Source organism: Solanum stenotomum, chromosome 5 (assembly GCF_019186545.1).
Source record: "Solanum stenotomum isolate F172 chromosome 5, ASM1918654v1, whole genome shotgun sequence".
NCBI lineage: Eukaryota > Viridiplantae > Streptophyta > Magnoliopsida > Solanales > Solanaceae > Solanum > Solanum stenotomum.
In genome coordinates, this window is record NC_064286.1 from 54,041,231 (window position 1) to 54,065,584 (window position 24,354).

The 24,354-nt window shown below is 31.3% G+C and overlaps 2 protein-coding genes and 1 long non-coding RNA gene across 3 annotated transcripts in view; 2 read left to right on the plus strand and 1 right to left on the minus strand.

The window, feature by feature from the left end:
- LOC125866167 (uncharacterized) overlaps positions 1-13,900 on the plus strand; it is a 48,014-nt gene extending 34,114 nt beyond the window's left edge. Inside the window, exon 2 of the long non-coding RNA XR_007446465.1 lies at positions 13,781-13,900. This is a non-coding gene — a long non-coding RNA (uncharacterized LOC125866167). The remainder of the gene's footprint in view (positions 1-13,780) is intronic.
- On the minus strand, positions 12,992-16,612 carry LOC125866160 (jasmonate-induced oxygenase 4-like). The gene is made up of 3 exons (XM_049546467.1): positions 15,883-16,612; positions 13,622-13,955; positions 12,992-13,525 (listed from the first exon to the last, which is right to left on the minus strand). The coding sequence occupies exons 1-3, from the start codon at positions 16,398-16,400 to the stop codon at positions 13,277-13,279; spliced, it is 1,101 nt and encodes a 366-aa protein (XP_049402424.1). The 5' UTR covers positions 16,401-16,612; the 3' UTR covers positions 12,992-13,276.
- Positions 16,613-19,307: 2,695 nt separating this feature from the next.
- LOC125866158 (uncharacterized) lies at positions 19,308-23,009 on the plus strand. The gene is made up of 2 exons (XM_049546465.1): positions 19,308-21,819; positions 22,437-23,009. Exons 1-2 carry the CDS (start codon positions 19,480-19,482, stop codon positions 22,965-22,967), a joined length of 2,871 nt encoding a protein of 956 aa, XP_049402422.1. The 5' UTR covers positions 19,308-19,479; the 3' UTR covers positions 22,968-23,009.
- The last annotated feature ends 1,345 nt before the right edge of the window (positions 23,010-24,354 follow it).

Sequence of the window (24,354 nt, forward strand, 5' to 3'; positions counted from 1 at the left end):
GCAAGTTAGCGGTCATTTCGAGGGCCTAACACCTTCTCGGAATGTACATTGAACTCGAACTCTTTCATTTTCAGTTGATTTTATCTGTTTGTGTCTATTGAAAACCCTTTAAGTTTTTTCTTGATTTTTACTAAAAAATTGAGTGGCGACTCTGTTCTTTTGAAAATTCGATTTCTCTTAAATTATAAGTTTAATCGATTTTTTGAAAACTAGTCATTTTTCTTTTATATATATTTTTAGAGTAAAACACTACCAATGATCAACATTATCCTACCAATGGATCAACATTATCCTACGGACGGATCTTCTTCTTCATCATCATCATCATCATCCTATCGACGGATCTTTATTATCATCATCCTATCAATGGATCTTCATCAGTATTATCCTATCAATGGATCATTGTCAATCATCATTTTATTGATGGAGCATTATCATCCTATCGATGAAGTAGCACCATCTTATCGATGGATCAACATCACTCTACCGATGGATTAGCGTCATCCTATCAATGAAACATCATTATCATACCAATGGAGCATCAACATCATCGTCCTATCGATGGAACATCATCATCATCCTATCGATGGAGCAACATCATTCTATCATCATCATCATCATATCAATGAAGCATCATTATCCTACCAATGGATCATCAACATCATCATCCTATCGATATAGCAGCATCATCCTAACATCATTATCATCCTATAATGTAGCAGCATTATCCTACCAATGGATCAGCATCATCCCACCAATGGATTATCGTCATCTTACTAATGAAAAATCATCATAATTATTTTCATTTACAAAAAAGGTCATCAAGAGGGCCATCAATATATTACATCAATCTATTTCTTATTACTTCATATCAAAAGAATATTACATTGAAGAATTATATTACAAATATGAGATATAAGCTTTATTTGCTCAACTTCGAATTGAAAGAAAGTTGATGTCAATTATTTGAAGGGAGCAGCTAAGTGTCCACATGGTAAAAGACACCATCTCTCCATTTGAATTACATTTTATACTAATGAGTTTTGTCTCAATCTTTGTCGAGAGCATCCAAGAGGATGAATTCTCAAAACAAACCACAGGTGAGGACGACATCAAAAAGGATGCAGCACAATGTGAAACTTTTACTTAGCAGGGAATTGCGATATAGTCTAAAGAGGAATGTCAAACTCTTAGTACGCGAGCTGAGGAGCGACTTCCACCACAATCAAGTCACACCCCTATCAGAAGGCATGCGGGTTTTTTTGAGGTTCATCGATTTCAGTTTTGCATCCGAAAAGTTTTGGTTTTCACCAGAAGCATCATTCCAATCTGAGTGACAATGCACCAAGATCTTTGGAAATTATGTCTGTGTAAGTTCTTACTTATGGATGTAAAGAACTCCACATTCATGGTTAAGAGGTTGCAAGTCTCTTTTTCGTACTCGACTGATTTGTCACTCCTCTAGAACCAAAGGTTATCTTAACATAAGAGATTTCCTTTTCAACCAATTGTGTCGAACCACAAACAGCCTGATTCCTAAGGGTTAAGGATATGTAGGTGGGATCAATGTTTAAAACTCGGTTGTATTCCGACATTCTCTCTTAAATCTTATTCCCGAGCATTCTGATTTCTTCATAATTTGATATCGGGATAGCTTTGTAATTATTTCAGAATCGTGCGTTAAATCAAGTACATCGAACTACAAGTGGCCTGAATTCTCATAAATCTTGAGATATGTAGGAAACCCAATACCGGGATTCAGCCATAATTCCTAAAGTTCATGCCAAAAGCTCTTTTTTGAAAGATGAAGATATGGTCGGTCAAAATTGGATTTGTCAATTTCATTTGCCTCGAATTTCTTCCATCAATCCAAGTCAAACGAGGGACATTTGTTGACACCCAATTTTGGACCTCCATAATATAAAATTAATCATCGAGTTTCTTCAATTCTCAGCGATTTGAAATAGTTGACTTTATAAAATTCAAAATATTTTTCAAGTTATTTTGAATAGCTTTTTCACCTTTTATAATTTTTAAATAATAATACGTCTTTTACATAATTATATATATAATTAGTATATTTAATAAATATTCGAAAATAGTCTCAAAAGGATTTTGATTTTACTTAATTAGTTGGTTAATTGGTTTAGTCAGTTAATACTTATATTTTTGAGTCAATTAGTTTATAATTAAGTTAATTATTTTATTTCGTAGAAATTAAAAAGCTCGTTTATTAATCAATATTGATTCGTCGTATATAAATTTTAGTCAAATTCTCTAAACTAAACTCAATTTGCCTAACTTCTTAATTTTCATTGGCCATAATTGTAATTCTTGTGGCGATTTTTTATATTACAATTCAATCCCCTCCTTAACTCATTTGCAAGACCACTTTTGGGCCATTTCTTTGAAATTTCCAGCAGCCTAACTCCTTCCCAGCCCAGAACTTTTAGCCCACTATCTCATTCCAACAATAATTTCCAATCAATATCAGCAAACCCATTTTTACCATACAACAACAATACAAAGAAAGACCCAGCCCACCAAATAACATACAAATCAATAACAATATGTACAACGTGCATACGACCCCACCCCTACGCGTACTTCTTCACGCGTACAACCCAGAAGAAACCCAAAAACTCTAGCCGAGAATCACGTGAGCCAGTAGCAAATCGCAGCAGCAGTACGCGAACCAGCCCCAATCGCACATATGGCGGCGCGTCTCTCTCCTATGTCTTTATCCATCTGTACGTGAGTAGTGCTAGGTGGACAATCTCCTTCCTAGAGTGTATGTGTTCTGAAATTGAACGGTTCTCCTCTCGAGTTTGTTAGAAATTGGTACTATTTTCAGCCGTTCGAGCCTCATCTCCCGAGGAAAATTTAAATTTAGAATTCCATCCAAAATTTCACCCGGTTTTCCCCCTTTTTCTCGAACCAAAATCCCCTCTATATAAGTTCTCGTCCTCTTCATTGTTGGGGTTAGAGTTTGAGGGAAAGAAAACAGGGAATGCATGGAAAGGCTGTGAGATAACTCACAGAGGCTAAAATTTCATTTTTGTTTGGGTCTTGTTTTTCTTTGGACTTCATATAATAAACGATGGTTAATATTACATATAAGAATAGATTCAAAGGGGTATCTATAGCTGTAGAGTCTCGAAAATTCTAAGTTTTAGAATTCTTTTTCCGAAGTTTTCATCAAAGATTCTTCACTGGAGTTTGTTGGAATCTCACTTCAATGGTGGAAGCTCACTGTTGCTAGCTCGTTTTCGTCCCAACTCGCTGCCCGAAAAAAGGTATTGTTTTCTTCCTTGTAATTTTTTTCTCGGCTCTTCTTCCATTTCAAGATGATATTGTCGATGTTCGAAATTTTTTACTTCATGGTTGTTTGCTGTTAGTTATTGTTGATGTTAATGATGTTTCGATGTGATATATATGTTCCTATTCAATTCCATGATTTGGCCAAGTCAAAGTTTTGTAGGTTTGCATCTAATGTTGGTATTTCTTTGCTATTCTACTTGCGGGTTTTCTTATGATGCATCATTTTCCGTTTCAGTATGTCTGTTGTAAGCTTGTTAATTTAGGATGTTTTCTTGCCTTTCCTCTCCTCTAATAGCTTATGTTAATCGAGTCACATTTTAGGAAGATTAGAATCGATTGTTTGAACTCTAAATTCATTCTTGTTTAACTGATCAACCTCATCAAGATAGAGTTAGCATGAGTACATTTTCTTTCATTAAAGTTATCCTGTAGCAGCACTTTCTTTACATAAAAGTGTGCTTATTTTGGGTTAAAATGTGGCTGTCCAATTATTTATTTTTTTTGTTTATAATTTTTATAATGCATGTCTTAGTGTAAAATTGTGCTAAAATCATTGCGATGTCTTGTTATATTTTGCTGCAACTTTTCATTAATTGTCATGGATACAAATGTTTTGTTCTTTAAAGTAATTTGTTAGGAAGTGTATCCCTCTAATCCCTTACTGTTACTGTTAAGTTATAGTCTAGGAGCCATATTTCCTTTAATTCACGATTGGTTTGTTTGGTAAAGCAATAGCATTCTTCGTTCTATAAAGAGTATATGAAAATTATCCATTAATGTCATGCCTTGTTCTGTTGAATCGGTGTGTTCCATTTCTTCTTTTTAGGACATGATTTCTTCAAGTCTTAGTGCATGTGTATGGACAGTTATCTATTTGTGCTCAAATGTCCGTTGTTTAATTTGATCAATAATTATATTTAAATCAATTTTTCTTTAGTCACTTACTAATTACTCTCTCTTTGTTTTCTGGCGTGAACCCTCGAATGAGTCCATTAGACACTTTCAAATTTTTCCGTGCATTTCATCTTGAGCTAAGGAGGCTCAATCTTTTATTTTTTGAGTCAAAACCGAAGTACAGGGCTGGAAAACAGAAAATGCAGGTCTCGAAGCCGAAAAAAAGAGGTTGGATATGCACGATATACATCAGTCGTATACGCTGTATATTGCATTAAAAATGGGCTAAGAGAGCCTTAAATTTTCAACTTTTGTATTTTTATAATTATAGGGCCAAAAGCCCATTTATCATGATTATTATTGTGTTAGTTTAGGACAGGTATCAAGTGTTGGGTCTTGGCCCCAAAAAGTAGAAATCAGGCCCAAGTACTGGTCCAGGTGGATAAAAAATCAGACTTGGGCCCAAAACACTCTCTCTCTTTATTTTATTGGTTTCGTATTTATTTAATTGTTTATTGTAGTCAATTCTAAGGTTTCCCAAATTCGATTTCCCCAAGAGATTGTCATTTCGAGATTTTCTAAAGATTAAATGATTTTACTTATTTTATTACTTAAGTTACTTTGAAATATTTTACTTAAATAACATCCCTTATACTATTTCCCTTTCTCTCTAAAATTACTCTTGAGTTTCAAAATTGTTTATTTTCCCAACTTAATCAAGCATGTCTATATTTAGCCAAATAGTTAATTATCGGATAACCGCATGTTAGTGAGCATTTTGGGTGCTTTCAAATCCTTCCCAAAATGTTAATGTGAATCCCGAACCCCCTGTAAATATTTCATTAGATTTACTGTTTTAATCTTTTGAAAAAATCAGTTTTCTTAATTTTACTTTAAAAATTAAGTGGCGACTCTTAAAACCAGTCATTTTCTATTTTTTAATAAAACACATACAAAAGACTAAAGTGATCTTAATTCTTATTGCCTTTCTTTCAATAATTGAAAGGATTGCCAAAAACAATGTCAAAACTTGCTACTGCACTATATATAATGCAGCCACACAAAAATGTTCACCGGCTACTTCCACTGATATTTTGATCTAATCAGTTTTTTTTAAAAAATAATAATAAATGTTTCGTATGATAAAATTAGGAAATTTTCCACTATTTCAATGAGAAACTGTTTCGCACCATGCATTTTTCTAGTGAGTTGGTTCAGTGCTGGAAATGATAAGGAGAATCATGTTTTATAGCACAAATTTATCATTATTTTACGATGGAAAAATAATTGTTTCTATTAGGGAGTACCACTCCTCATTGGTTGTAGTATATATTTGCCTATTTCTTTTCTGGTGAGACAAAACAATTTTTCTATAAGGTTAACTTTGAATTCTACTTAAAAAGGACTCTAGGATTGCCAGGAAGAAGCATGTTCATGTTTGGTTTTAAATGCTTAACTTTATTGTATGAAAAATGTTGTACAATTTCTGTATTAACATTTGTGTTGTTGCTATGTAGTACACTATTGACATTGATCTCTTTTAAGTGTCTTATTAGACATTTGAAACACGTTGAATTCAGAGAGATTTAAAATTTAAAATATATAGGTTTCTATTACAATATCTAATTGGTACACTTTGGACTTACTACATATGTTCATTCCGAAAAAGGCCTATTTAAAATATTTAAATAAAAAAAGGACAAATTACTTAAATACACAACACTTCTTTACCTATTATCAATATTTCCCTACTATTTTACTAAAATACAAAAATCCCTTATTTCCCCCCAATTCAACTAAATCGATACTTTATTTGTTTGAAGCAAAATCAAATCTTTCCCATTCCATAAATTTCGCCCCCAATCACTCCCATTACAATTTCAGTTATCAATTTCAAAAAATTTTGAATTTGAAAAGAATCCTATCACTGTTAAACCAGATTCAGAGTTCTAACTAGGGTTTCTCATCTTCTTCATTGTAATTTCCGCCATTTTTTTTCTTTTATTTTGTATCAATCGTTTTATCTTGCATTATGTATCTAACATCTAAATAATCTCTAATGTTTTCTTCAGAAAATCCGAACAACAAAGATTTCAGTTCTAAAAGGTTGGCTATTCCGAATACACAATGGAGACGAATTTCCTTCAACAACGTATCTGACCTCAATGTTTTTTTTGAATTCATCAATACCCAATTCAGCTGTAATTGCTGAAATAAGATTCACAAACGAAATATTTTCACAAACCACTATACCATCACTTATGTATCGTTCGTATCTAACATCGCTTTCCCATGATCCAGAATGCCTTAACAAGATCGAAATATTCATGTCGAATCTTCACAAAATAGCGTTCCAAATTTGAGAGAGATAAAACTTTTATTGTTTTTTTGAAGAACAGGGAGAACGTTAGAGGATTAAAAAAAGTAAAAAATAAGCGTGATTTGAAATTTTAAAAAAAAATCAGTTAGACGATTATGAACTATTGATTGGTTGAAGGAAGAAACGTAAGCGTGATTGTGGGAGTCAATTATAATTTCAGTTTTTAATCCCTTATTTAACGCATTAAACTGATAACAACAACTTACTAATTTAAGTATCAGCACGTTATAAATTAAAGTATCTACTCTCCTATATTTTGTATCCGGAAAACACTAAATAAGGGATTTTTAGTAATTAATGAAAGAATAGGGAAAGGAAGTAATTTCTTTCCTATACTATGTCATTTGCCTAATTTTTACATAAAAAATGTAGCAACTTAAGATGTCTTCATGTGTATTTAACCAATTTTAATTAATAGTACTTTTATTGAACTAATTATGAAAATGTTTTAATTATTTGACTGCTACCTTACTATAAGAATAGTAGATTTCATCTCATGCGAATGACAATATATATCAATTAACTTTATCAAATTTTTTTAGCTTAGTTTATATTAAATTTCAAAATACACATGTTGACTCAATTGAAATTAAAATTTTAATTAATACTGATTCCTCAACCTTTTCAAGTACTTCCTCTATTCTAATTTGTGTGGCACTATTGGATAAGTTGATTATTTGATTAAAAAAAGGTTTTGTTTTACGTAATCATAACATTACACCCATAGTTGCTAAATCGTTTAATGATATTTATACAAAATATGATCTACAGAATTATGGCAAACATCAATATATATTTAAAATAAATAGCTATAGTTTATTTTTTTTTATGTTATATGGATATAACTATACAATAAATAGCAAAGTTATTATATACAAATAATCAGGAAAGTTATTAAACATTAAATAGAAAAATTATTATCACAAGGATAATTGATTATGTCTAGGCACATTTTATGTGATCAGTTTTTCAATTTTATCCTCATTAATACTTTCTCTTTCATCAATATTCCTATATCACATATTCTCAATATTTCCCTCCCATATTCCTTCCAATTTAAGATCTTTTTGATGATTCTAGGAGCAATTTTTGTGATTTGAATTCATCGAGTATCTTTTAATTGATTTTTTTTCTCTTTTTTATGAAGATTATATTGGTATCCATCTATATTTTCATCTATTTTTATAGGGGTTCAATTGAAGAATTATTTTATTTTCTCCATTGCAATGGTTATAGTTATAAAAAAAAAAAGTAGTAAAGGAAGAACATGAGCAAAAAGAGATTGAGGTTTGTGTGATTGTGATTTGAATTCATCAAGTATCTTTTAATTGATTTTTTCTCTTTTTTTTTATGAAGATTATATTTGTATCCATCTATATTTTCATCTATTTTTATATATAGGGGTTCGATTGAAGAATTGTTTTGCTTTCTCCATTACAATGGTTATAGTTATACAAAAAAAAAATAGTAAAGGAAGAACACGAGCAAAAAGAGATTGGGGTTTGTGTGATTGTCAAATTTGTATATAGTAGAATACTTATATACATAGATACTTGTATTGTAATATTAACACAAGTTGAAATGGTGATTTGTGCATACAAGTATATCTGGATACATAAGTAATCTATCCAATTTAAAAGATTGATTAGGCAATACAAGTATAATTGAATACATTAATCCTATATTTTTTATAAACAAATACATGAGTTAACACCAAACCTCAAGTATTACAGAAAAAACTTGACCAAAAAGAGATTGACGTTTGTTGGATTTATCAATTTTTTTATACAAGCGAATACTTACACACTTTGATACCTACACATTTTATTATTTTCCATTTTTCTTGTTTCTATGTTGTCCATTGTATCCATCTTTTGTTTAACAACAATGTATTCATATATATATACACTATATTGTATTCATTTTTTTTTAATAACAACAATGTATTCATTTTTCAAATTGTCATGTTCATATGTTAATTGTCATACTTTACCTTGTTTGATATATTAATACATTAAGTTTTTATAAATACTTGTATCCTTGATATATTAATACTTTAAGTCTTATAAATAGAGATGCCAATTTGAATTCAAAGTATTCATATGCTACACAATTAATACATGTTCCTTATTTAGTTCATTGTAATTAAAGTTGTACTAGTGTATAAATAGAAAAATAAAAATATATAAAAAAATACAGCTAAAAAAAGTTATAAATTATAGTCATTTTTTATAAATAACATACTTATAAATATTGAACTTCAATAACTCTATAAATATAGTTATTTTTGTAAGTTACTCTTATAAATATCCATAACTTTAATTTGTTGTTGTGCGCCCGCACTTTTTGTTTAGTTCTGAATTATATTGGATCACCTTTTAACCAAACAAAATCCCAAAAGCACATGTAATATATTTCTATATATGCATTTATTAAATTATTTTTAAAAGGTGTAGAAAAGTCATATTATAATTTAAAAGGCACATAGGAATGCACTATCCAATTAGAACTCCTTTTAATGTATCACGGAGTCTTGCCTTGACTCGTAACTAGTAAGTGGTCACTAGTGAGTAGGATATATACAATTCAAACCAAATGTGCAACACATGATAAAGGATATTGTGTGGTGGAATTCAAAGGCCACTTTGTTTGGCTTAGACCATCTCCGACCCACCTTCATTTTACTCTCCATTCTCTATATTTAGAGAATAAAATAGAGAATGAGCACTCCAACTCAATTCTAGATCACACTCTATTCTTCATATTTAGAGAGGTGAATAGTAGTTCTCTAAATTTGAAAACTACTATTCACACTCTCTATTTTACTTTTTAAATATTTTATTATTATTTCTATTACTTTCTAATTAACATATTATTTTACATATAATGCCATTAATTAAATATCTACTATTCATACTTCTTTTAAATATAATATGATATTTTTAAAAATATATTATTTAATATATACTACTTTCATCCCAAATTAATAGTATTTTTTTAAAATTTTCGTCGATAATATAATTTGATTATATTATTAATTTTCACTATAAAGAATACACAAAATTAAAATGATAAGTTGAAAAATTTAATTTAAAAATACAACACATAATATGATAATTAAAATACAAGATAACAATACAATACATAACATAATAATTTAAATGCAAGATAAAATACAATACATAATATAATAATTAATTCGTGATGAAACAAGAATCATGCCGAAAAGATGTTGAACGTGCATTCGGAGTTTTACAATCACGTTTTGCAATTTTTGCAGGACCGTCACGTTTTTGGATAATTGAGGATCAACGTGATCTTAGTGCATCAATTCAAGATGTCGTAGCGGCTCCAACTCCAATGACATAAATGGTGGTAGATGAAAATCTCCGATTTAAACAACTTCTAGCTAGACATAAAAAAAATTAAGGACAAAAATGCTCATTTTGAACTCCGTAATGCATTAATAGAGAATTTATGGGAGAAACGTAATAATTTTGAAAATTGAGTGTTTATGTAATTGTATTTCACTTTTATTTGAATTTTTCCATTAATTTGTATATTATATTATATAATATTTTCTTGCAATTTATGTTATTTAAAATTTAGAATAAAATATAATTTTATATTAAATAAAAAAATATAATTTTATATCACATGAAAATTATATAAAGTAATTATTGGAAAAAAGAAATAAAGGATTTATACTATGAAATAAGAAAATAAGAATGAAATAGAAATAATAATATAATATTGAGGAAAGAGAAAAAGATTTCTTTTTAGAGAGTAAAATAGAGAATTGAATTGGAGTTGGTTGTCTGAAAAAATAAAGAACTCTATATTTGGAGAGTAAAATAGAGTGTAGGGTTGGAGATGCCCTTAGGTAATTAGTTCTCTTTTCCTTCGGTGTTTGCTATTTGAATCAGAGCTCGGTTATTTTAGATTTACATTGTGTAGAGCTCCATTAGGGAAAAACACTCTCTACTAAAGATTTTTTTATATTCAAAATTTCTAATTAAGGAAAAAATAGTCTCCTTCGCTATACCACATGTAATTAGTTATCACTAAAACTTGCATCTAATTGTACTATGATGTGTTGTACTTGACAACTCTAGTAAATGTGGTGTAGTACCTAAATTGGCTACTATAGATTAACAAATATGACTTGCAACTACTACTATAAACTCCCACTCACCACTAAAAAATTTAATACTTTTTCGCTAAATTTAACATCATATGAAAAATTAGCAAGTTTTCCGCTATTTTAGTAAGAATCTATTTTTTATTGTGTATTTGTTTAATGAATTGGTTCGATGGAAAATCGTAAAAAAAATATGTTTATACCACAAATTTTCTACTTATTTATGCTGGAAATATCATTATTTCTAGTAGTGACCGTTTTAATTTATTTTTATGGCTTTAACTTGATACGACGTTTAAGAAAGTAAAGAAGATTTCTATATCTTATGATCTTAAACTAAAGATACGTAGATTAGAGCCATCAAGACGGGCTTAGCCCATGGGGCTGACCCAACCCAACCCGTTATTGAGGTAGGGTTGGGATAGAATTTTTCAAGCCCATTTAAAACTAGGGCTTATAATCCCGACCCATATAAGCCCTTGGCCCTTGAGGCTTGAGTGGGGCCGGGCCAGGGTCAACCCATGGGCCAAACTTTTTATTTAAGGGTAACTTACAATAATCTCACTAATATATAATCAAATTACTTAAATACACACTATGTTGTAATATTATGAATCTTACCAGATTTTGGTACGTCCAGATACATGTATCTTAGAATATATGGACTCAAAATTAAGTTAATTTATTCTAGATACACTATATCCAAGTAGATTTGAATGTATCTAGCTAGGATACATAGACAATCTCGCGCCCTCACTTCACTCACATTTTGTTTGTCATTCTCTTATCGCGCTCGCGTATCTGGTATGTGAGTACATGCTAATTATACTAGATTTTTTGTGAGTGTTATTGAAACAACACCATTGTTTGTCATATTTGATTTGAAAATCTTCTCATTTTCTTGATGTTATGGAATTATTAGTTTGAAAAGAAAAAACTGACAAAAGAAGGGCTTGCCCTCCCCTGCCCTCAGCCCTTCTAGGGTTGGGCTGGGTTGAGAATTTTTAGGCCCTTCCAAATGAAGGGCCAGCCCGCCCTAGCCCTTCAAATTCCTTGGTCCTCGAGGCTTGGGCCGGGGTGGGGCTGGGCCGGCCCTTTTGACAGCTCTACGTAGAATGCACCAAAATATCTTTACTTTTGTGGTCTTAGGGTCTGCTTCAATGGGCTTATAAAAAGTAGTCATAAGTAGATGGTATCCTACTTTTGACTTTAGTGGGTGCTTAAAAACACTTTATAACCTTTCCAAACACCTTCAAAATTAAAAAATTAAATTCTTAAAAGTCAAAAACACCTAAAAATAAATTAATCCAAACGAACACTTAAACATCTATATATGAAAAGTTAAATTTGAAAAGTTTCCAAAAGGGAAAACAAAGATTTTTTTAAACATTTTTTTTTCTTTTAATAAAAGGCCGCTAGATATTCTGTCTAGTGGTATAAATTTGCCATTTTTTTTTAATTCTTTTTTAAGCATTACCTCCACTCAAACTTCTAGATGTTATCTTGTGGATTTCCTAGTGAGAGTCCCTACACTTTCAACATTAGAAATTTATCCTATCAACTATTGATTAACTTTTTTAGGAGTCGTAAATTAACAACTAAAATACGATGTAGACATATTTTGGAAGAAATTAAGGATAAAAACTATTATGCTATCGTTTATGTCAAAATGGAATCTTATCTGATGAATTTGACTCAAGTGAACGTCATATTATAATTACGTGTTTAACTAGATAACTTGAGTTCGTTAAAGTCTACTACTAACAAATTGAGAAATTAACAAAATATCGATATCAAAATTAAATTGATTGACGTATATATTGATTCTTTTAAAGGGTGAAAGAAGTTGTAAGGGAGAACAATTAATGGATAATTTTTGAGAGGATTGCTCAATTTTTATTTTATTACATTAGAGTCGTTAACTTTTTATTCTGTTTTGTAACAGAAAAATTATGTAACTCTGCACAAGTATCACATAAAGTCAATAATTTATTTGTTGTAATAAAAAATCGCTAAACTTTGTTTAAGTATCAGGAAATTACTAAAACAATTTATTTTTTGGTAACCAAGACAATCATTCAACTTTGCCTACATATCATATAAAAAATTTCTTTTGATTCATCCTAATTAATGACTTTTTTTCTAGGATTGAGGAAACAATGTAGTATAGAAACTTCGTGATACTTAGGCAAAAGGTAAACAAAAAATGAACCAACTCCAATCCAATAATTATCAAACAGATGATCATAAAATGAACAATTAATACCATAATATTTTATTAATTAGATGAACCATATATCTATTGAAGGGATGAATACAAGATTTCACAAAACAAAGTGAATTTGACAAAAGATTTGAAAACACATAGGAATATGACAGCACATATTGTATTATTACATCACATAGGGACATAGGGTATTTACTGTGTTATGTTATACCAATTGGCATATATACACAGTAACATATAAAAAGTAATTTAGTTATCTTGATAATTGAATCATTTCTCGTTTTGTGCGTGTCAGAGTCATGCTAAAGGACATTTATCTTGGCGATTTTAGTGATTCAACTTGAGATTTTCCTCTAGGTCCGTTGGTTCTAATGAAAGCTCGATACTCGTTGAACGTCGTCGGTAAATATAACGCCGGCTGATCCTCCGTCACAAGTTCATCTGCAGGTTTAATTAGGATGTCACCTCCTGGATTGTAGAAAAATGCTAAAGAGACACGTTCTTTCCCTGAATTAACGATCACACGATGCTCTATGCTCTTGTATATTGCATTGCTTAGTACCTAATACATGCAATCATTACAAAAAAAATTACACTATCAATACATAAGTTAAAATTGTTATTATTGATGAGATCACTAGATGTTATGAATACAGACCTGAATTTGATCTCCAATATTGACGATGAAGGCATTAGGAACCGGCTTAACCGTTATCCAGTCATCACCACGACGGACTTGGAGGCCGGGGACGTCGGTATCGGGGAGGAGAAGGGTCATGCCACCAGGATCAGAGTGGGAAGAGAGTCCAAGTGTTAGGTCAGGCTGGGGACATTTAGGGTAAAAATTAACCCTTAAACATGCACCTCTTTCATTGTCTCCACCAAATTTTGTGTGTAGATAATTTTCATTTAATCCAAGGTTAATCGACAAGATATTTGTTATTTTTCGACATAATTTCACTGCTTCTTGTCCATATTCAGCAATTATTTTCCTAAGAGGTCACAAACCACAAAAAGAAAAAAAAAAAAAAAAAGTCAGTTAGATGAACAAAATGTACGATATTAAATTATTCTCACATTTGACATGTTTTTAAGAAGGATCGTACTTTTTTAAAAAGATACTATTAATAAGACAGCAACTTGCATTTACCAACTAGCCAAGGTGGCCAGGACCACGGTCCCAAACATAAATTGGACCAGACTCATCAGTATTACGTGATTTGATTATGTAAATATATTTTTTCACATGGCTAGTGCATCCACATTAAGGACTGTTTGGGGTGAAGCTATCAAAATCAACTTATTTCGTGAAGTACCCCTTTTTTCAATTTATATAATATCATTTTCTTGTTAATCAGCTTAAAAAGAAATGTCATACTTGTGTATTTAGTAATAATTTATATATCAAAGTTTAAAAAATCTCTAAATATTTGTGACCTCTTAAAAAGGATCTTTTGTTCATTTTGCAAAGGGATAGCTAGATATTTTGTAGTAGTAAAAAAAGACATTGTTGACACTTGAAATATCATTCTTCGTGAGAAAATTTGTTTTGATTCTCACATGTGTTTTTATGCTTATGTGAGGGGCTGATTTTGATGGACATGTGTAAAAAGTTTTAAGTCTTTGAGTTTATTTGAATTGTTTTATTTTAAGTATTTTTAAGTTAAAATAGTTTTAAAATATTTTTAGAGTGTTTAAGTAAATTAAAATAAATATTTATGAGCATTTAATTTTAAGCTAAAATGATAAAAAGAAATACGGTAAAAAATCATAAACTAAAATTTCGAACTTATGAAAGGCAATCAAAACAACTCTTAGTAGTCCAACAATTTCTCTAAAGTTTATACTATTATTGTTTCAATAAAAAAGGACAATGGATTTTGAGCGGAAAATAAAATTTATGGATCGTGAAAAAATTTAGAGCGAAAAGCTAATCTAATTAAAGGACTTTCTATACCATAAATTTTGATTGTACAATTTTCTTTTCATTCACAATCTAATTTCAAAATACTTCATCTTATTCAATTTATTTATTATATTTTAACTTGATATGAGTTTAAAAGAAGTAAATATATCTTTCTGTAGACAAATGGAGGAAGATAAAAATGTCCAATTATTAAGAGTCTCACACAAATATTATAGTTAATGTGAGATTCATAGTAAAATTCTCATTTTTTTTAACTTGATTCATAGTAAAATTCTCATTTTTTTTTAACTTGATCCAGTATCATGTCCTGTGGTGCATGCCAAATCTTTGAAAAAGTAATCCAATCTCAGTTTTGTCGTATTTCATTTTCTTAAGATTAAATTTAAAATTGAATTGAATAAATAAATATTTTAAAATTAACTCCATCCGTTTAAAAAGAAACATATATTTTCCCTTTTAGCTTGTTCCAAAAGAAATGATTCATTTTCTTTTATGGCAATAATTTAGTTTCAGATTTTCATGTGATATGTTTAAAATTATGCGGTTAAATGATGTTTTGATATATTGACATAAACTTAATTTAAAATTATAAAATTAAAAAATCTTCTTTATTTTCTTAAACTCCATACAAAATAAAATTAAATCATTCTTTTTAAAATGAAGAATTATAATATATAATTTAAAACTAAAATATTTGCCAAGAGAGAATAGAAAAAGGAAATGATTAACACACCGACGCAACATGTGAGAATGTGTAAAGTCGTATATGTATCTTATTTAAAGAAAGTACGTGCGCAGACGCATTTACTTCTTTATGTAAAGTCGTATATATAAGTAGTTTTTAATTAATATTCATTCCCTTTTACGTAATTTGTTTATCTGTTTTAACATGATACAGAGTACAAAAAAAAATAAAAAAAATTACTATATATATCTCAAATAGACTTAAATATGTTATATAAAAAAGTTGAAATTAAAGAATTACGATTTACCTGCATGTAATGGGAAGGGAAGGCCATTTTTTGTCATCCCTCAAAGGCTCGGGGAGATAATGAAGGAAGAAATAATCACTCCAATCCAATTTTCCACCTTTTTCCACTCCAAGTCTGCTTCCATATCCTTCATAAGTAACCGGTGAATTTGCAAACTTCTGCTTTTCCTCTGGCGGGAGATGAAAGAACTCCCGCCAAACACCACGTGCGTTAGCCATGAGTTCATGGCTAATGCCGTGGTTCACCACCTGGAAGAAACCCCATTCGCGACAAGCCTTGGAAATGAGTTCTATTGTCTCATCACGAATGGATTCATCCGATGACTTCAAGTTTTCAAGGTTAATTAACGGAATATTATCAAGTACATGTGATGATGACGACAACGTTGTTGTCTCCTTGAAACATGGACGATCCGCTGGTCGTTTCACGTACCGGTCGGGGATTTCTCGAATGCCACTTTCCGAGAGTCCTTGAACTCGGACAATTGGCTCCGGCCAGCTTTGCAAGCAATTACTCATGTTTATTTCGTTTGTTCAGTACTCCTAACTGTTATAACTAGCGCTAGATATAGTTATAGCACTTTACGAGATAGGTTGTGGTTGTGATTGTATGAGGCTTAAAAGTCTTTGGTTGTGGATGATAATAATGATGAAAAGAGTTTTCGAAGTTGACGTGACCTTGAGAACGTGATTTTCATGAATTCAAAGCCATATGTATATATAGAGAGAGGAGCTAAAAAGGAGATTTTATATTATCGTGTAGACACGTAGTTTAATTTATATTTTGTGAAGATGTGGAGACATATTTATATGCACAAACAAAGAGTTTAAGTAGTGCTTATGGCGCCGTGATGATCTTGATTTGTTCTATTTGTGACTCTGTCCTCACTTACTGCCTCCCCCACCCCACACCCCACAACCCCCACTTCTTTCCTACATTCAGTTTTACTTGTTCATTCACTTTACTAATTATAAAGATGTAAAATTATACATCAATTAATTAATATGTATATTGTGATAAAATATTTATATTAATTACTCTCTCCATCCCAAGTAGATTTCAGATTTCAAGATTCAAACAAATCTATCTTTGATTGTAAATTTTGAAGATTTTAGGCGCAAATTTCCAATCAAAAAATTTGAAGATTTCATATGCAAATTTTCGATCAAACTTAAATTGTTTGACTCTCGAAAAATGAAAAGTGTTACATAAATTGGAATAAAAAAATATTATTTATTAAAGAATATGTAAAATTCAAAATAATAAATAAAAGTGAACCTATGAAATAACTCATGTGATTTGGTCAAAATTTCTATGACGTAACATTGTAATTAAGGGAACGATTAATATGATTTGGTCAGACTTCTATAACGTAATATTGTAACTTAACTTTTGCTTAGAAAACAAATGAATATTTTAAGCACCTGTTAAATATGATCCAAATACTCAAAGTGCTTCTAGACTCTAGTACCAAGTCATGTTGATATTTTGAAAATGCATTTTGGGGTGAAATTATTAATATTTGTAAGGAAAAAATAAAAACAAAAACAATAATAATAATAATATTTTTAATGTACAAGTAAAACAAGTTTGCCAAGAATAGAGTTTAGAACTGACCCAAAAACAAAAAGAGANGGAATAAAAAAATAATATTTATTAAAGAATATGTAAAATTCAAAATAATAAATAAAAGTGAACCTATGAAATAACTCATGTGATTTGGTCAAAATTTCTATGACGTAACATTGTAATTAAGGGAACGATTAATATGATTTGGTCAGACTTCTATAACGTAATATTGTAACTTAACTTTTGCTTAGAAAACAAATGAATATTTTAAGCACCTGTTAAATATGATCCAAATACTGAAAGTGCTTGTAGACTCTAGTACCAAGTCATGTTGATATTTTGAAAATGCATTTTGGGGTGAAATAATTAATATTTGTAAGGAAAAAATAAAAACAAAAATAATAATAATATTTTTAATGTACAAGTAAAACAATTTTGCAAAGAATAGAGTTTAGAACTGACCCAAAAACAAAAAGAGAAAAAAAATAAAAAAAAACAGAGCAAAAGGTGTATATTTTTAGCTTCGTTCTAATATATATATATATAAATATTAATTGGATCATTATTAGAAAAAAAGGATCATTATTAATGCAACTATTCACCGTTCCGATCTTTATTTTACGAAAAATATTTTTAACTTTGTTCAAAAATATTCTTCATTTTTCCCAAATTCTATCTATTTGGATTAAAAATGTCCTCAAATGTTAAAATTAAGTCCAAAAATTCCCTTCTACCTAATTATTAGAAGCTGATGTGGAATATATACATTTTAAATTAATTATGTGATAATGTTTTTGTTGGTCTCACGTAATTAAACCTAAATACATTTTAAATACTTGTTTTTAGTGTTTTCCTTGAGAAAGAGAAACTACCTTTTTAGGAGTATGGTTGTACCTAAAGACAAGAAGGCGGTAGTGTGAAAATTGCCATGTAAGTCTATTTGGTTAATCCTATGAGATGCCACTCAAAGAAGAGTCTTTTTTAGATGAAGTCTATGTAGTATTAGATATTCAACTAGTTGTTGGATCAGCTAGGTCATTGTTTAGATTCCTATGTATTTCATGTCTTGGTCATGTTTTTATTATTAAAAAATTAAAGATTGAGACAACTAGGCAGAAATTATCAAATTTCAAAGGCATGCCTTTTTCTTGTTGAGGCCTACCGTGTGTTCTGATACTATAGTTGATGTGATCTAGCTGAAATGTTTTCCTTGTTGGCTACTTTGGTTGAGATGAGCAGCAAATGACGACGCCTCTTCTAATTTTCTTGTCAGCGACAAACTTATGAACAAGCAGAAATCTATTTGACTATGTTAATGTAATGTAAAACTTAAAAATAATAAAAACATGGTATAGTAGTTAAGAATCTAACTACCATTGGTTTGTTTATATTTTTCTATAGCATCCATTTACTTGTTGCTGAAAGATCGGAGATTTCTTGATGCAAACATATGCTTGGTTTTATTTTTCTTCACATACTATTATCCAATTTCTGCCAAAATAATTCTCTTCTTCTCAACTCTATTGCTAATGTATTGTTTTCTCTTTCACTTCTTATTCGAGTTTTAATTTCAACCAATAAACTACAATATTGTATTTCATGTCCTGCTATTGGCAAACAAATCTAACGAGTGATTATTATATCAAATCCCATTTTTTCCCTATTAGCGAGCTCTATGACCAACACAAAGACCCATTAATCTTCCAAAAAGTTGATGGGTTTTTGTGGACTATCGAAATTGATCTCTATTTACACCCTGGTATACATTTTCGTTTCTTAATTCTCTTTGTTTAATCGATTCTTGTTATTTCAATATGAAAATCTTTTAATATTGTTTGCAGGAATTCTACAATTGATTTTTCAAGGTGGGATTTTTATTCTTTGTCTTGATCTAAAGGGAATTGATCAAAGTTTATATATTTTTGAAAAGAACTAGGTGGGTATAGTGAAGAAAAATTAGATATTCAGATCCCATTTCTGAGAAAGTTGCTTCATTTTAGGTATTGGGTTGTTAAGATTGGAATTAAAATGAGGAAAGCTGTAATCTTTCCTATTAAAGTGTGTTATAGGACAGTTTGGAATCATCCATTCCTTGTGGGTATGTTGTGTTTCTTGGCATTTCTGTACAAATCATTTCCTTTTGTGTTTTCAATCTTGGTGTCTGTTTCCCCTACTCTTGTCTTCACTACTGCACTGCTTGGAACTTTACTATGTTATGCTCAGCCTAATATACCTGAATTTGAATGGGAAGAAAACTCAACTGATCATATAGTGCCTTTGGAAACACGAGATGTTATTCCTGTTGAGAGTGATAATAGTTACTTCACCGAGAGATATACTGATCAAGAAAGGGATAAAGTAGACCAATCAACGCGTAGTGAGGTTCATAGGGGTAAAAGATTTGGTGATCATTCTGCTCTAATTGGTGGAGTTTCTGGGCAAGTGGCAAGGGAGTTTTATGAGCATAAGAATGAAGACAAATTTAGTGATGCTGAACTTATGGAGAACCAGTATTCTCCCACTTCGAAGGTTGATGATGAGAGCGTTGAGTTTGATAATGACAAATCAGTTGATTCCTTTGATTCTAGGAGGGTTAATCTTGATTCTCCTCTTGGTTCACCTTGGAAACATAGGGAGGAGGCCTTATATTCAGGGTCTGATGGAGCAGAGAGCTCCTCTCCAGATGCTTCAATAGCTGATATTATGCCAATGCTTGATGAGCTCCATCCACTTTTAGATGAAGACAATCCTCAACTTGTCGGTTTGTCACATGATGTATCTCATGCCCATTCAGAAAGTTCTACCAAGTCCTCCGAGAGTGATGATGATGTTTCTGAAGACCAGGAAGAAGTAGAAGTTGCAGATGATGAAGAAGAAGAAGAAACACGAGATACGGAAGGTCTAAAGTCTGCTATTACATGGACGGAGGAGGATCAGAGAAATCTGATGGACTTGGGAACCTCCGAGCTAGAAAGGAATCAACGATTGGAGAGTCTTATTGCAAGGAGAAGATCACGAAAGAACATGAGTTTTACAGATGAAAAGAGTTTAATAGACTTGGTAACTACTGATTTCATGCCTCCCATTTCAACAGCAAGACAGAACCCTTTTGATCTTCCTAATGATAACTATAGCCCTGGACTCCCTCCTATCCCTGGATCTGCTCCATCTATTTTGTTACCAAGGTGTAGGCGGAACCCATTTGATCTTCCTTATGACCCAAGTGAAGAAAAATCCAATCTTACAGGAGACACTTTCGAACAAGAGATTATCACATCTCAATCAAAAGAGACATTTTTTAGGAGGCATGAAAGTTTTAATGTTGGGCCCTCAATCTTTGGGTTGAACAAGAAGGATACACGTTTTAGACCTTATTTTGTTCCTGATGTGATGGCTGCTGAAGGAACAAGTTATTCACCATTTCAAAGGCACCCCAACGATCTCAGTGATTCCAAAGTAAGTTCTGTTCTTGAAACAGAGTCACAGGGCTCAATTGAAGATCTTGAATACAAGAACCTCACTGAAGAAGATGTAGAAGACAAGAACCTAAATGAAGAACTGGAAGACAAAAACCTCACAGATGAACATATCTTCAAGGAGCCAGAGCTGATATCCAAGATAGAGCATGCTACCGAGGATATTGGGCATGGAAGCCAATCCTCCGAAGAAGTAGAATGTTTGGTCTTAGGTGCATCTGATAAAAGAGATATTGAACTCGATGACACTGATGTTAAACTAGTAAATATGGAAAATCATCATGAAGTGGTGGTACCAATTGTGTTCCATGAAGAAAAAACAGTCATTTCCATGAAACTTAATCCATCTAAAATTTGTTCAAAGTCAGCAACTTCTGAACAAAAATGTAGTAGTCAATCAAGTTCTTCGTCATCATCAGAAGTAGGTGAAAGGATCTTTCCTGACAAAGTAGTAGTGAGATTAAGTTCAGAGGAAGCGATGTGTCATGTTGAAACCATCTCTGAGAATCCTTCACCGAATGTGACAGATTTGAACATCACAAGGAGTTCAGTGGAGGAGACTTCACATTTGGAACCTATTTATGATGCCAGTCCTCCTTCCATTAAGAAAAATACTTCTTCCTCCTCAATTGCTTCAGATCTGCTTCTAGAATCTGAAACGGAGATGGAACCTGTGGAAAATAATCAAGACACTGAGAAGTCCATTTCACAAATATTTTCATCAGCAGATTCCCAAGAATTGAGGCTGAGGGAGGCTATAACTGACAAAAATGAGCTTCATGTCGCAAAGTTGGAGATATCAAAACATGATGAAGTCTTTGGCAGTGCAAGTGCTCCTCCAGTTCTTGTAGCAGATAGTCAGGTATCTAGTGATTCAAAATCGCCCACAAAAGTAAGTAATTAGTATTATTCCCTATTCAATACTATAAATTGCAAAAGCTTTTATCATGCATATTATTTAATCCTTTTATAGATGAAGAGAGTTATCATGCATATCCTTTTACAGATGAACAAAGTTATCATGCATATTCTTTAATCTATCTGGACTAAATTATACAAAGATCTTAGCTTTTATCAAGTTTTAATAAACCTGCTTATTTAGCTTTTCTCTTTAAAATTGTTTCTTTATTTGAGATAATTGAAAATTGATATTTATAAATCTTTTTTTAATTCTCAATTACTTAATCCAATTATGTTTAATTGCATATGATGATAAAAAATCAAACACTAAGTTGGATTTGAAGTGATGCAATATAGGCCAAAAGAATTGTTGGAAACAAATCATTTTTCAATTTAACCAAATATATTGTTGTCTAGATTATACATCTCACATTCTTTGAATCCCAACCTTACTATTCATCCAACCCTACTATTCAAATTATGATTCTTTCCTTGCTCTCAAAGTTAGGGTTGAAAAATGAGAGTTATCAATATAGTTCAACTTGTGCTATGTCTTTGCATTTATTTGGAACTTAAATGAGTCTAAGTGAATCTAATTTTGATATACAGGAGGCACCTGTTTCAATGGAGAAAGAAAGGACCACGGAAAGCTTAAATATGTCAAAAGATCAAGAAGTTCCTCCTGAGTCTGTTCTTAAGCCATCTAATGCTAAGATGGCAACTGAAGAATCAGAGAGTTTGAAAAATATACCAATTCATAAGGTATCAAGTTTGAAAGACCATGAGATGGGACTACCAACTCTTGAACCAAGACCAACTAGAGACATTGATTTGATTAATAAGAAGACCCCTAAAGAGAATGATGACAGACACATCCTTCATGATTCAATTGATGGTGATGTGCATGTTAGAGAATCCAAAGGAAATGAAGCTTATCTACATTCACAGAATATGGGGACAGACTCAGCTATGAAACAAGTCATGAAAAATGATATAGATAAACCAAACACGAGCCTTCAACAAGAATTAAAAACCGAATCAAGTCTCCAAAAAATTGTTGTATCTGAAAGAAATGAAGCTGATGCAGGCAAAATAGATCAGAAAGTTGTAAAACAAGAAGATAAGGTAACTACCACCTAAAAGCCAAATCATGCAGTTGAGTTGCCTCAAGAGACATGTGTACGTAGTTTCTGGTGATGTTATAGGCAAGAAAGAAAACCACACAATTCAGGCTCAAGTTCAAGTTCCAGTGACTTCAAAAGAAAATGTGGATAGCTAGAAAATTGAAAGAACATGAGGTATCTTTCGGGTTTCTTTTTCGAAACAATTTTTTTCTTTGTTAGTAGATGAATTAATTAATAGATGTTCAAGTTGGTTTCGTTCATGTTTAGGATATGGGCAGTTAGTATTTTCTTTTTCTTACTTGATTGTGCATTTGTCAGAGCGACGAGTGAACTGCTTATTCTTCAAGAATAACTTGTATTTGATTTCTTGAAGAATTTTTCTTAGCAGTTGTGGAGATAAACAATGTACTTTTGGCATGTAAAACTTGCTCCTTATGTGTTCCTATGTAAAATAATATCTAGGCAGTTGTATTTGTTTTAACCTCCCCCTAGTTTCCTCTCTTTTACGCTTCTTCGATTTGATAGGTATGCAAATTTCATATAGGGGATAGGCTATTTGGCTTCTTACTAATCCTTGTTGAACATATATAGAAATGGAAAGGAATATTCTACAGTATTTGGATTAAGGGACTTGCATATTTTGTTTGATTTGTGACCATTCATTGTATTGCTTGAGCACTTGTACTTGAAAAACTTCTTTTTTGAGCCAAGAGTCTATCAGAAACAACATCTCCACCCCACAAAGTTATGGGTAAGACCTGCATACATCCTTTCCCTTTCGGACCCCAATTGCGGAATTATGTTGTTGGGTGTAAAGGCTCTCACTGGAACTGAAACTCTATCTTGGTCACTTGTTCCCGGAGCCTAAATCTGTATTTTCAGTTGCTAGTGAAATTGTTGCTTGACACCGTCTACACCTACAGTGCCAAGGACTGATTGTCTATGATCACCAAAATTGCCATATTTTCAACACACAACATAAATACAAATATAAAATTTCGACATGTATTAGATTCTTGAACATAGTAGAACGAGTTTATTGCAAAGAACCTTATATGTTGAAAAGTTGAACCCTTAGATGTTTAAATTTTGGATCAAGAGACATGAACTACATATTTTCCATACACAATATAACATACAACATACAAACATTAATGATTCAACTAAGAATGTCATGTTACACAATATAACTTTAAAATCATATGCTTAATCTTATTTAAATTACTTAATAAAATATGATGGACAAATTAAATAATAGATTCAACTAAGGACGAAAGCGTCAATGCATTGTCAGCATAAAGCAAAATGCCACTTACAAAATCACATTTTTCCTAATGGAAGAAAGATAGAAAAAGGAACAAATCCAATCTCACCTTTTTTCTTTTAGAGCCACTACAAGTATA

Excerpts from the sequence above, each read along its gene's own strand:
- LOC125866160 (XM_049546467.1), bottom strand. The coding sequence starts at position 16,400 with ATGAGTAATTGCTTGCAAAGCTGGCCGGAGCCAATTGTCCGAGTTCAA. Across the intron at positions 13,956-15,882 it reads TCCCTTCCCATTACATGCAG|GAAAATAATTGCTGAATATG; the intron begins GTAAATCGTAAT and ends GTGACCTCTTAG. Across the intron at positions 13,526-13,621 it reads ATATTGGAGATCAAATTCAG|GTACTAAGCAATGCAATATA; the intron begins GTCTGTATTCAT and ends TGCATGTATTAG.
- LOC125866158 (XM_049546465.1), top strand. The coding sequence starts at position 19,480 with ATGAGGAAAGCTGTAATCTTTCCTATTAAAGTGTGTTATAGGACAGTT. Across the intron at positions 21,820-22,436 it reads ATTCAAAATCGCCCACAAAA|GAGGCACCTGTTTCAATGGA; the intron begins GTAAGTAATTAG and ends TTTGATATACAG.